Below are 12,681 nucleotides of genomic sequence, written 5' to 3'. Positions count from 1 at the left end.
TGAAAACGAGTGAGATGATACATCCACACAGTGGGACACTAAGTAATTATTTTTAAGAAAAAAAGAATGAAGAAAAATATATATTCACATTTATTTGGATTGAATGAATCATGGAACACTACATCAAAAACTAATGATGTAATGTATGGTGATTAACATAACATAATAAAAAAAATTTAAAAATGAAAGGATCTCTTCCTTGTCAATTAGGTTTTAACTGCCATTATCAACTTCGTTTTACAGTAAAAAAAAAAATAAACAATGAATTTTAAACATGAGAAAAAGTACCAACCTTGTTACTTTAATTTGGTTTTGCCCATTTATGTAGAAAGGTTTCTCATCATTGTATTCATCGAACACACCCCAACGGAGATGGGCCCATTCGTGGACAAATACTCTACCTGTGGAAAAGAGAGCTTCGGTTTTGTGTTCCTAAAATCTCAGCAGTGGGCCTTGCTAAAAGGTGAAGATGTAGCGTCACTTGACTATATATACTCACTACAAAGGGTTGAAGTGTAATTCTCCCACTTTTTCTTCCTCACCTTCCGTTCCCATCTCCTGCTTTACCCTCTACCATCACAAAAGAGGCACTCTGAAAATATATTTAGTCCTGTAAATGCAGACCAGTGATTTACTTAGTGCATACCTATTTGAAACTAGTGATGAGCCCCGCATTCTCTCATTTCCCCAGTGAAGCTGCCTAACACATTTCTATTTAGCTTCTTACAGGCCTACCATTTCAGGATTAGGGGAAGGGAACGAAACTTATCTAAGTACAGTGAACTGAATGCTTATATCCACCCCCCCAAACCAAATTCATATGCCTCATGTGATGGTATTAGGAAGTGATTAGGCCTTTGAGAAGCGATTAGGTCACAAAGGTGGAGCCCTCATGAATGGGATTAGTGTCCTTATAAAGAGACCCCAGAAAGCTCCCTCCTCTTCCCACCATGTAAGGACACAGAGAGGAGATGGTTGTCTATGTACCAGGAAGTGCGTACTAGACACCAAATCTGCCAGTGCCTCAATCTTGGACTTCCCAACCTCCAGAACTGTGACAAATAAGTTTCTGTGTTGTATAAGGCACTCAGTCTGTGGTTTTTCTGTTATAGCAGCCCAAACAGACTAAGACAAAAAAACAAGCAAATAAAGATTTCCTTTCTTTAGTCTGTATTATCCAAGCGTACCTACATTTTTTCTTGTAAGTAAGCCTCCTCTCTAGAGCAACGGCTGAAACCCTGAGGCCAGAGAAGGATAAAGGAGTAAAAAAGGTCATAAACCTCCTCTCCAGCTTGGATGATCCGTTCTCTTTTATTTTATCTCTGATTCTCTGTGTTTATATTCGTCTCCAACTCTTGGCTCATGGAAAACAAATCCTTTATATCTTTATCTCTTCTCTAAATTTTGCATTTCCTTCAGTGTTCTAATCAAAACTACTCCCCAGTAGAAGCTTTCAGGATTAACTCTCCTCTCAAAGTGCGTTTTTCCTTTTTTTCTGAATTCTTTTAAGTTCTGGGAACCAGGAAATGTCTGCAGAGCTGACTGAGGCTGCAGCATGTTGTGCAAGTTTCATACCGTGGGACAAAGGAAGGGAGGGGAACTAAGCGGAAGGTATTAAGGAAAAGTTTGTGCCTACTCAGGGAATTTAGAAGTGCCGGTGAAGTCATCATCTATTTGTGCAGAGATTATCAGCACCTGTTAGTTTCTGGGGAAAAGATTTTTTTTTTTAAGTATTTTATAAAGTGTGTTTTATACAGTGTGTTGCCCCAGTTCCCACCAGCCATACTGAGGATAACAGCAGCTATTTAGATTTAAATGGGAGTAAAGTGAAAGCATCATTTGAAAGGCACTACTGTTAAAATCAGAAACAAAAAATTAAGCATGGGATAGTTAGCCCTGGACCTATTGATCTGTTCTCTGGACAGTTTCTCCCTCAGATCTCATCCACTAAATGCCAGTCTCCAAACCTGTGACCCTGACTTCTCTCCAAAACTCCAGCCATCCACAGCCACCCCAGGCTGAATCTTTCTGCCAGGACAATCTGCTGCTCCCCTCACTCAACTTGCCTAGATCCAAACTTGTGGATTTCCCACTGAAACTGTCCCTTCTACTTCCGACATAAACCGGGTTTATGTTCCTTAATGCTGCCACACCCCATCACCCTGGCCTTTCACTCTGTAGCAGGCAGACTTCTAGTTCTCTTTTTTCCCCTCGGGAATATCTCCCATCACTTAGAGTTGTTAGGATTAAATAAGATAACATTTGAAAAACAGCACAGCACCTGGCACACAGAAAATTCTTCATTGTTCTTAATACTCTTTCCTGTCCTCACCTCACTGCCTCTATTCTTATTCAAGTCTTATTGTCTCCCGTCTGGACTTCTAGTTATTCTCCTGATATTCACTTTCCCCCCTCTCTCATTTGAGGGAGCCAGATTATCATTATTATACAGCCAGATTCATCTTCTGAAAACGCTTTTATGTTGGTTTCACTTGGGTGCTCATAAGCCTTCAGTGGCGACTCGCTAACTTGGGCAGTCGGGTCTCCCCTTCAGCTACCCCCTCATGCATTTCAGTCTTTTCTTCCACTACTTCACTCCTCACAGTCTCTCTGTACCATCAGTGTGCCTACTGCTCTCATCTCTCAAATATGCTCTGGATCCCTCTGCGGCCGCTTTTTACTCATACTCTTTGCCCTGTTCTCTCTCATCTTTCCATTTACCAACATGATATTAACCTTGGACAGCCTCTCCTTTGTGAGGCCCTGGCTGAGCACCCTTAGTGCAAAATGTTCTCTTGCTGAATTCTTGTAGCACTCACCGTCTGGGCCACCAAACTGGTGTCCAACTGTTTTTTGGCTCACTTTGTCTCTTACCTTTCATGGGCACGTAGCCTATCTCTCCCCATCCATATGGTAAGTCCTGAGCAGGTTTCAGGTTCTTTGAGTTGCTTTTCAACAGCAAGCACACAATATTGTAAATAGTACTGCCTGATGTCCGTTTCTGGATTGGTCACACTTACCTCGTGGTCCATAGCCAGCTGTTAAGTCATCATTTACGAGAAAGTTAGATGTGAAATGAATGTATTTTCCCTCTTTTCCACACCCTCTGTATTGTAGTGTGTATGGGTCATCTCCATGGACCCCATACCAGTCAGTCACTATGACATTTGCCTAAATGAGAAGAAATGCTTTATAATACTCTGTATCCCAACTGTGATGTTGGTGACATAAACATATACATCTGTTAAAACACTTTGAACAGTACTCTTTACGATCTGTGCATTTTACTGTATGAATTGTATTCCAATTTAATAACATTTTTAAAAAAGTTATGTCTTGTAAATGGAGTTTAAAACGCATGCACACCTAAATATCAATAAAATTATTTGGCACTTTCGAAAACGTCTATATTTTAAAAGCTTAGCAGCTTTCCATGGAGTTTGATTATTTCCACGTGACCTTCCCATTTTCCAGATTAAAATTTTCTCAGAAGCCCATACTGTAAAATTCTGACATTATAAAACCCTATAAAATATAATAAAAATATTTGAGTAAATGTTAAGGGCAATGAATGTCATTCAGCCTGTTCTGTAAAGTGTCACAGCCTGTTGTGGACAGCTTTCATCGGTACAGGACACTAAGATGTGTTTGTTTTAAGCCTTTTCCTTTCATTCCTGTTATCAACTAGATCAGCAAAACAATCATTAGAATGAAGTTATATTTCATCTTGTACCCTGGCCATTTCAATTATTATTGCTAAAACACAGTAGTTTAAGTCCAAAACCAAAGCAAATATCTATTCAAATAACCATCTAGAGAATGCAATTTTATGTACAACATTGTTTCCTTTATTTTTAGGAAGAAACATAACATGTTGTCTCAGGACTTGCCATTAGAAGTACGTTGTTAACTTTTTTTACATCAACGATCACTATATGTACCATATGTGTACTGTTTTATGTATGTGTGTGTGCACACCTCCAAGTAGAGGAAGGTAGTATTTTCAATTTTATTTTCCAGTATTTCTACAGTCTTTAATTTGTTTTTGCAATGAGCATGAATTATTTTTATAATGATTAACATTAATTTTTAGAAAGATAAGAATCCAAGCCAGGGGTTTTACAAAGCAGCACCTACAAAAGGGCTCCAGATGTCATGCCCTTGGATAGTTTTCACATGGACAAAACCTCATTTCTGTGTCTGGAAATTTGTCCTGAAGCTAAAAGGAAGGAGTGCTCTGCTGGGGATGGAATACTCAGTGGCTGTTTGGGGTTCCATTCTATTATAGACCCTAGTAATATAGCTCTTACCTACTTTTTCTAACTCTCCCTCCCCTCCCCTGCTTCCTACCTGCATTTGACTGTGGATACACAGGGACAGGAACCACCTTGCTTGTCCATGCCTAGCATGGCCCCTGTAGATAATGATCATTCACTATTTGCTTAATTGACATTTGAGGCTAAAGGAATCGGTATCCAACAGTTATATAAACAGCACTCAATGATTATTCTTTCCTTTAATCTTTCAGTTCAGTAATATTCTCATTTTTATTTTAATTATTTATTTCTCACTCCTCCATTAGGATCAGGAGTATGACCTGGTTTTGATGCTAGTTGTCTCCAGTACTTCTTTGTTTCATGGAGGGTCAAATTGATTAATACCATCTACATAGATGGCTAGAAACGGCATAGCTCAGTGCAAAGAGCAGGGGTTTGGGAAGCAATTAGACATGGATCAAAACTGTTGCTCTGTAGTTTACTAACTGTTTGACTTGGGACAAAATCCTTACTTTATTTGAGCTTCTGTTTCCGAACTTATGGTAATAATTTGTGATAGCAACTAATTTTAAGGTGTGTGAGAACTAAACAATATATGTAGAATGCCTGGTGCTTAGTGGAAGCTTAAAAAAACACTGACTCTCTAGGGGTGCCCAGGTGGCTCAGCCCATTAAACATCTGACTCGATTTCAGCTCAGGTCATGATCTCAGGGTCTGAGATGGAGTCCCCATGTGGAGACTCCAGTCTGCTCCTGCCCCTTCTGCTAGCTGCCCAGATTCTTGTTCACAGTAACTTCAAACAGTCATTTGACAAATGTATTTAACATTTGTTTATAGCATGCAGACATAATCAGGGTTGCTTAACTATGATCTGCAGCTTTTAAGAGTTCTTTGAAGGTTAAGTTCTTTTTGGTTGGGAAAGAAAAAGTAGCCACTCCTCCCCTCTCCCCCCTTTCTGCCTTCCTTCTTATCACCATACTCCTCAAAAACAGTGTCCTGGACTTGGGCTCATATGAAATTCTACTAATGTACACTCTGGCGGGAGAAGTCAGTCATATTTTATAGCTTATGTTTCTGTCTGGACATGCATGTCTCCTGCCCCTGACAGGATGGGAAATGAAGGTAGTCATAATTGGAATTGTTCCCTGCACAGCTCATACTTAGTAGGATAAAACCAGCTTTTGGTCCTTAAGCAAACATTTCAGAAAGAACCCTATAAGTTACAAAGGAAAGAGGCCTTCTGAGAGGCTCCTTGGGCAATGGCATTTTGCTTCTTTTTTGTTCCATAATTTGTACTCATTTATTATATTTCCATGTATCTTGTGAATAACTATCTTCCCAATATTAGTTGTGTGTTAACATCAATGACTTGTTTTTGCTTAAGTTCTCACTTTTAAAGTTTGAACAGAGTGTATCTTGGTTGTTTTTTTCAGAGTTAAGCTCATTTAAGAAAATCCTGAATTCTTACCTTTTCATATAATTCTTGTTTTACTTTGTTGTAATTATTAGCTTTCCATGTGGCAGGTATTAAAATCTTTATATTTCTGAAAAACACTCTTCTCTTGGTAGCATTGAATAGGTAAAAAGAAGCTTCAGTTATCATTTCCTATAACCAAATAAAAGAAGAGCTTATCTTGGCACTAGTAAATCTTTTATGTTTTGGTTTTCTGATTATACTTGAGTAAGTAACAGTAAAGAATAGTGAAAATATTTTAAAGGAGCCCATTTCTTTTAGAGATGGCCTTAGACTTTGGGAAAACTTGGGAGCAAAATAAACCTCAAATGGTTAACTGGAAGGGATTTCAGGACACTAACAGTGAGTCTGGGCTTGCCTATGTAATTTTTCCCAGTTTTGTGAAAGACTTTTAAGCTTTTGCCAAACAAATTACTTTCATGTCATTCCTGTGGGCGTGTTCAAGACCACACCTTATGATGAAACTGATTTCTCTAAAGCAATACCAACAAGAGGCTCTTAAGTAATGGAGCTATGATCCTCCTTCACCACATTAAGGTGAAAATAGTCAATTACTTTACAGAACATTCAGATGAAAAGAATTTTCCTCTTCAGCACTCCATCCAGACTCTCTTTCTGTCTGAGAATTCTCAGCCTCAGGATGGAATCCAACAGCTTGATTTTAATAAGCACAATCATGCTTATTCATCAGTCAAACATCTGGTCTTTGTTACCACAATGGGTTATTTTTTTAAGCTGCTACCCCCAAAACAGTCATATTAGGAAAACAAAAAAAGCTAAAAGTAGTAGTAACCAACAAGAACAAATCAGGGAGGGCTAGCTCACTCTGAGCCAAGACTGTGCATAATTAAGTGAACATACTGGCTTGGCCATAATTATAATTTTGGTGCTTAAAAAAAATGCTGATCTCTTTACTATTCAAATACAGACCAAGCAAAACTGTTAGCTTTTTAAAGAAGGCCACAACTCTGCTCTAATGGGATAATGGTATTGATATCACATTTGTCACTTACCTTAATGTTTGCGATGAGGTTCTGATCTTCGGATACCTGAGGGTTGATTGCAACGAGTAATCCATCGTACCCATTGTCTTGAAGCTGCACTCCAGCTCCCAGGAATAGGAATTCTGGAATTAGGGCCACCAGGAGGGTCACAAACTTCAGGCTGCCAAGGGGACCCACATTGTCCCTATGGGGCATGTTGTAGAGAAGCCTCCAGTTCACTCACACTGGTCTTACTGGGTACATTGCACCAGGTTGTCAATGGGGGAGCTGATACTTTCTTCTTGAACTTGGAAGGTCTTAGACGTTGTGGTGAAGGAGGTGCCTTTTTTTTTTTTGCAAAACCTGGGTGGATCTCTCTGAGACCTGCCTGTACATGTCCTTTTCCTCTAGGCAACACCACACTTGCCTGTTTTGTGGCTGAGCTTCCTTTTGAATCATGGTTGGGCAAGAAATTACTCCTTATTCAATATATCTTCTCAGAATGGAGAAGGAAATAAGACAAAAGGAGCTTGAAAGAAGGAGGCCTGGCTGGATGGGCTAAAAATCAGAGAATCTGGATTGTTTAATCCCCTTTCAGCAGAAACACAGAAATCTGTCATGACTCTCCTCTCCTCATTGTTGACAGCCTCCTCCATCAGGCAGCACAGCAACTTTTCTACTGCACTCAAGTCATTTTTTGTTTGCTGTAAGACTCCCTTGTCTGCTTCTTCAGAATATTTGGAAATCCATCCTGCAGCCCTGTCCCTGGGGCCCGTGGGTCAGGTCGTCTGGGCAAGCTCTCAGCTGATGGTGGAGGGGAAGGTCTCAGATGTCCCCCAAGAAGGGCCAAGTGCCAGGAACTTAGATGCCTGGGCAGACCACAGAGGCCTTTCCCTCTGCCCTTGCTGCCTCTTCTCCCTGGACCAGGGGAAAGAATAAATTTTTCTTTCAGCAAGTCGCTCCTGAGGGCAAGCTGTGCCTCAGTCTACCTTCCATTTTTCAAGGACCAATCATAGGGTCTGGTAGATAGTAGGCATCACAAATATTTGATGAGTGTTGAATAGTACCTGATAACTACCTAATGCTTTAGAGTTTACAAATAATCCCATTTAAATGTCAATTCTCTGATGCAGGCATAACTCTTACTTCTATTTTTCAATGAAGACACCGAGTCTCAGAAAGATTGAAAATTAGCCAACAGGGAAGGAACTAACTCTTATTATGTGATGGGTTTTATCATGCTTATTTTATGCGTGACAAAACCAAAGCTCAGAAAATCTAAGTAACTTGTTCAAGGTTGTACGAGCCTTGTCATAGTGCTAGAATGAGACCCACTGGCTCCCAATTCCACTGTTTTTCACAATATCATATTGTCTCACATTCTCGGGGAACTGGAAATAAAGTGAGCTTTATTATAAATATAGAGCTGCAACATTGAGGGACAGTGATGGAAATTTTTCTCTTGCTGTCCCTCTGCTTGGAACCTCTTCTCTGACTGCTTTTCACTTGCTTTTCCTTCAAATTCCAGTTTTTGCCTGGCAGCCTGAGCTGAGCTCCTTAACTAGGTCAAATCCCCTCTTTCATGCTTTCATAGCATCAGATACCTCTCCTTTGCAGTGTGATCATGGTTGCGGTGTCACGTTCATTTTGTGTGGTTGGTTTTCTGCTTCCTGTGAAGGGTATATGAGAGGGGGGACCCTACCCTGTCTGTTTTTATCACTGCCTCCTTAGCACCCAGCTCAGGAGACTCTCAATAAATATTTGTTGAATGAATGAATGAGTGAATGAATGGAGTGAGGGGAAGGAAATAAAAGCTAGATTACAGAAGAGCCCTGGATTATAGTGTGAAAATGCTCCCCCCAACTTCATTTTTTTTTAAGATTTTATTTATCATTTGAGAGAGCGAGCAAGAGAGAGCACAAGCAGGGGAAGGAGCAGAGGCAGAGGGAGAAGCAGGCTCCCCGCTGAGCAAGGAGCCCAGACATGGGGCCCCATCCCAGGACCCCGGGATCACGACCTGAGCAGAAAGCAGATGCTTAACCGACTGAGCCACCCAGGCACCTTGCTCCCCACAACTTTAAAAGTATCTCTTCTAGAAGGTATCTGTTCTGTTCTGAAGCAGTTTTCTTCTTGCTCCGTCTTGTCAGAAGGCCCTGGGTTGTAGGTGCTCCCCCTGGGTGTGAGGAGAATGGAATGCTTCTGGTAACAACGTGGCTGCCACAGGTGACCACTCGGCAGCTCAGAGGTCAGCTTCACTGTCTTGTCTCTCCGGGCTGATTCCCAGCCGTGGGCGTTTTTCCCCCTCGCTCTCACTGTGCGACAGAGTGGAAGCCCAGAGGTGTGGTGACGCTGAAGGCTCTGCCTACCACTGTGATTCACTGAGCAGAACAATGAACTTTATTTTCAACTTTTCTTGGCAGTTTATTTTCTTATGCCAGTCCCTTGTGCTTTTCAGAAAGACATTATTGACATCAGTAAAACCATATGCTCAAAAATGAAATCCGTAAGCCGTACTGAGAGTAGCTTTCCACCAACAATCAGAGAAGAGTTTCTTCTTGCCACCATGCACACTCGTGGGAGTTGTTCTCTGGCTGAGGGGCTGTTGAGGGCTGGCATCCAGCCCTCTCTCCACTTGCTCTTAACAATAGTTACAATGGCTCCCGTAGCATGTGGAGTGGAATGTTAGCTAGGGACTGCGTGCAGCTTTAGAAAGAGCAGCTACATATGAAAAATCTTGTCCAGTTTCACCTGAACAAGTGCACTCAGGTTTTGCTCCTCCTGGGCTGAGGGTCCAGATATGTCCATTCTTGTCTACCTGCTTTTTGCGTCCTTGATTTTAGAATCCAATCTCCCAGGTTCGCCACTTGACTGGCATCCACTTTCATCGTCTGTCCTGACAGGATTCTGGTCACTGACCCATTCTCTGACCATGTCTGTGGTGTCACAATCACTCCGAGAGCCTTTTCTCCCACTTCTGTTTTGCTCTCAGCAACCAGGCCTGGGGCCAGGCCAACTAACGATTTCTTCTTTCTGCCTTCTGCTTTGACCCGGCTGACCCTACAGGAGACCAAAGTAAAAAGCTCTTAAAAACTGACTTGGCTAAGTGCCTTAAAAGTCATTCCTGAGGGGAGTGTCCACTTCTGATAAAGTGTGACTTTGTCAACAACAACAACAAAACCCCACAATTTATCCTTTCATTCAAAAAATATTCACTGCTCATGTCTATAGATTTTATGATTTCTGAAAAATGAAATACACCCAAAGAGAAGAAAAATGGGAATACAATGATCAGGCATTTATTTAAAGTTATAGAAATTCTAGGAATCTGCTCTGCTTTTATCTGCTTTCAAGAAATAAGAGTTATTCCATTTCAGTAACTGAAGAATCTAAAGCACATCTTTGTTCATTGTCTGAGTTTACAGTTCTTCCTGGCCCCAGAAGACCTCTCTGTTTTCATGGAGTCTGCAGGCAGAGACCCACAAAGTGAGTATCAGAGAAGTTAAGAGATCTGACATCATGAAGAGTCCAGGGAAGTTTTGAATTATTTCTTCTCAGGCTTTTATTCGACTCCTTAGCAATCCCATTTAGAACAGGAAAGTTCATGATGTGGCAGGATTACAAAACTATGGGACCACTTTAGTTTTGCAACATTTAGGAAATAAATCAAAATGGAAGTGAAACAAATTGCAAAGAGTAAAAATTTGAATGAAACACAGTTTTCCAAGGACTCAGATGGCACATTTCATGCCTCCCTTATCCCATTTTCTTCAAACTTATATTCATTTTCAAGGCAAATGAGTGAAGTGGATGGTCCAGATAGAGTCCAGGAAGTTATTGGTGTTTTGTTGAGTCACCACCATATCAGAGCTTGCAGCTCTTACACTTCTAGTTGTTTTAATTCTCCCGATGCAGTCTTTCACCCCTAGACTTTTGCTATTAAGCCCCCTCCTCATCCTCACTGTGCCAAGAACTAACTCTACAGGTGACTTCGTGCATGGAAAAAAAAAAAAAACCCTCTAAGATTTGCCAAAATGAATGAAAACAAGAACTACTTTTAATGATAACCTAATAAAGAACATGGGAGAAAGGGTATAGAATATTTCTCATTTGCAAAACAGGCATAAAATTGTGTCCTATAAGATACTTTTATATCTATTATGTACCAGATAGTATATAACGTCATGTGGATGTAAGATATTATCATTATTATTATCATTATGCTCCAGGGAAGAACAAAAAGAGAAAGGAGACGTGTAGTGGAAATTTTTTTCAAGAGGTGAAAAATAACCAGGGAGATTCAGAGAACAATAAATGAAAATAGAAGCACAAAGATTACATAGTTCTTTCCTAGTCTCCCATTCTGTTTTCTCTCTGCTCTGATTCTGTCCATCTGTGAAGCTCTAAAGGCTCTGCCAGATTGCCTTGTTGCCCCCAGTCCCAGTAAGGGGCAGCAGGTCTTTCAGTCTTCCTCTTCTTGTGCTGTTTCTAATACTCCATTTCACCCCGCAAGCCCTGCAAAGAACAGGAGCAACTCCCACCAGTTGAAAGACCTGGCATTTGGAGGGTTAGGGCTCCCCCTTCTGTTCTCAGGGGGCAGGTACCTGGGGCTCTGAATCTCCAGACAAAACTCTCAGCAAACAGAATTGACCTGTACAGACCTCCCTCCCAGAGTACACCTAAGGATCACCCATTCAAATTCAATTCCAACTCTGTAGGTCAAGGTGAGGCCAACATTCTGCATGTGTACCAAGCTCCCAGGTGATGCTGAGGCTGCTGGTCCTTGGTCCACACTTGGAGTGGTCTCCTGGGGAATATACAGGGATTTACTTTGGGATTTCTGCTCTTGCACGACAAAGAGACAGTCTTTGTAGTCTTTACAGATATTTTTTACCTTCTTATGGGAAAGGCCTCTGCTTTCCTCAGATCTCAGGAGAAAAGCATTGCATTAATTATGCATTTTTATGGGGACACCATTGTTTAAATATTCTTTGTAAAGAAACAGCTACAGAGTTCAGAGTTAAAATTTAAAAACCAACAGCACAGGTATGTAGGTTTTAGATTCTTGAAAGTCACAATTACCTTTCTATGATTAGAGCCCCTGCCTTAAATTTAATCTATTTTCTTATTGATCATTATGTGAGCCATGGTAAGATTATTTTAATGACCTCCAAAATGTAGCCTCAAACAAGTAATTGCCAAGGATGGACCTTATTTAAACAGGGCATCACTTCCTTAACTTTTATTTCTCTTTTTTCAATCACGTTATTCATTCAAAAATAAAATGGTATCAAATACACCTCAATAACGCTGTTAAAAACATAAAATCATGTTTCTACTAGATGCCTGGCACCATTCTAAGCACTGGATATGTGTGAACAAAATGGAGTTTACGTTCTGTCCTAATGGAGTTTGTATTCGAGAAAAGGGAGAGAGACAGCAGGCAAACATAATGGGATATCTAGTGAAAGTGTTATAGAAAATAAGAAATCAGGTAAAGGGGAGGAAACAATAAAAGGGTGGAAATTGAGGTCTGTTATTTTGTATCAGGTGGTGGGGAAGGCCTCAGAGGTAAGATTATCAGGAGTGGGGAAGTAAACATGCAAACATCTGAGAGAGAAATGGTTCAGGCAGAGAGAAGGGCAATTGGGAAGCCCCTGAGGCTGGGGGGTGCCTGAAGTGAGAGATGCCGTGGACACGTCCCTGGGTGAGGGTCTGTGGCGTGGAGGCCGTGTCCAGTGCACAGACCACATAGGCTGGCAGCTCGTGGAAAAGACTGGAGTTTATCTGTGAAATGGGAAGTCAGTGGTGGATGTGGAAGAGTGACACTATCTGACTCTCGAATTTCCTTTCTGTGAGGAGGCCAGGGGTGGAAGCGGGGGCCAGGGAGGGGGTTATTGCTGAACAAAGGTGAGGCAGTGGAGTGGACAGAGCTCAGGTAACACTCTTG

General features: G+C 41.1%; 2 protein-coding genes across 4 annotated transcripts in view; one reads left to right on the top strand and one right to left on the bottom strand.

Moving 5' to 3' along the window:
• CLCA2 (chloride channel accessory 2) overlaps positions 1-7,351 on the bottom strand; it is a 43,283-nt gene extending 35,932 nt beyond the window's left edge. For both annotated transcript variants that reach the window (XM_027570208.2, XM_027570217.2), the window contains exons 1-4: positions 6,765-7,351; positions 5,746-5,883; positions 3,021-3,171; positions 293-401 (exon numbers count right to left, since the gene is read on the bottom strand). In XM_027570208.2, the coding sequence (XP_027426009.2) occupies positions 293-401; positions 3,021-3,171; positions 5,746-5,883; positions 6,765-6,950 (584 nt within the window). In that variant the 5' untranslated portion in view covers positions 6,951-7,351. The remainder of the gene's footprint in view (positions 1-292; positions 402-3,020; positions 3,172-5,745; positions 5,884-6,764) is intronic.
• ODF2L (outer dense fiber of sperm tails 2 like) overlaps positions 1-12,681 on the top strand; it is an 86,492-nt gene that overhangs the window by 15,607 nt on the left and 58,204 nt on the right. The window lies entirely within an intron of this gene.

The sequence above is a fragment of the Zalophus californianus genome, chromosome 4 (assembly GCF_009762305.2).
Source record: "Zalophus californianus isolate mZalCal1 chromosome 4, mZalCal1.pri.v2, whole genome shotgun sequence".
Classification (NCBI taxonomy): domain Eukaryota; kingdom Metazoa; phylum Chordata; class Mammalia; order Carnivora; family Otariidae; genus Zalophus; species Zalophus californianus.
The sequence above is the reverse complement of the archived record's forward strand: the minus strand, read 5'-3'. Positions and strand labels throughout refer to the sequence as shown.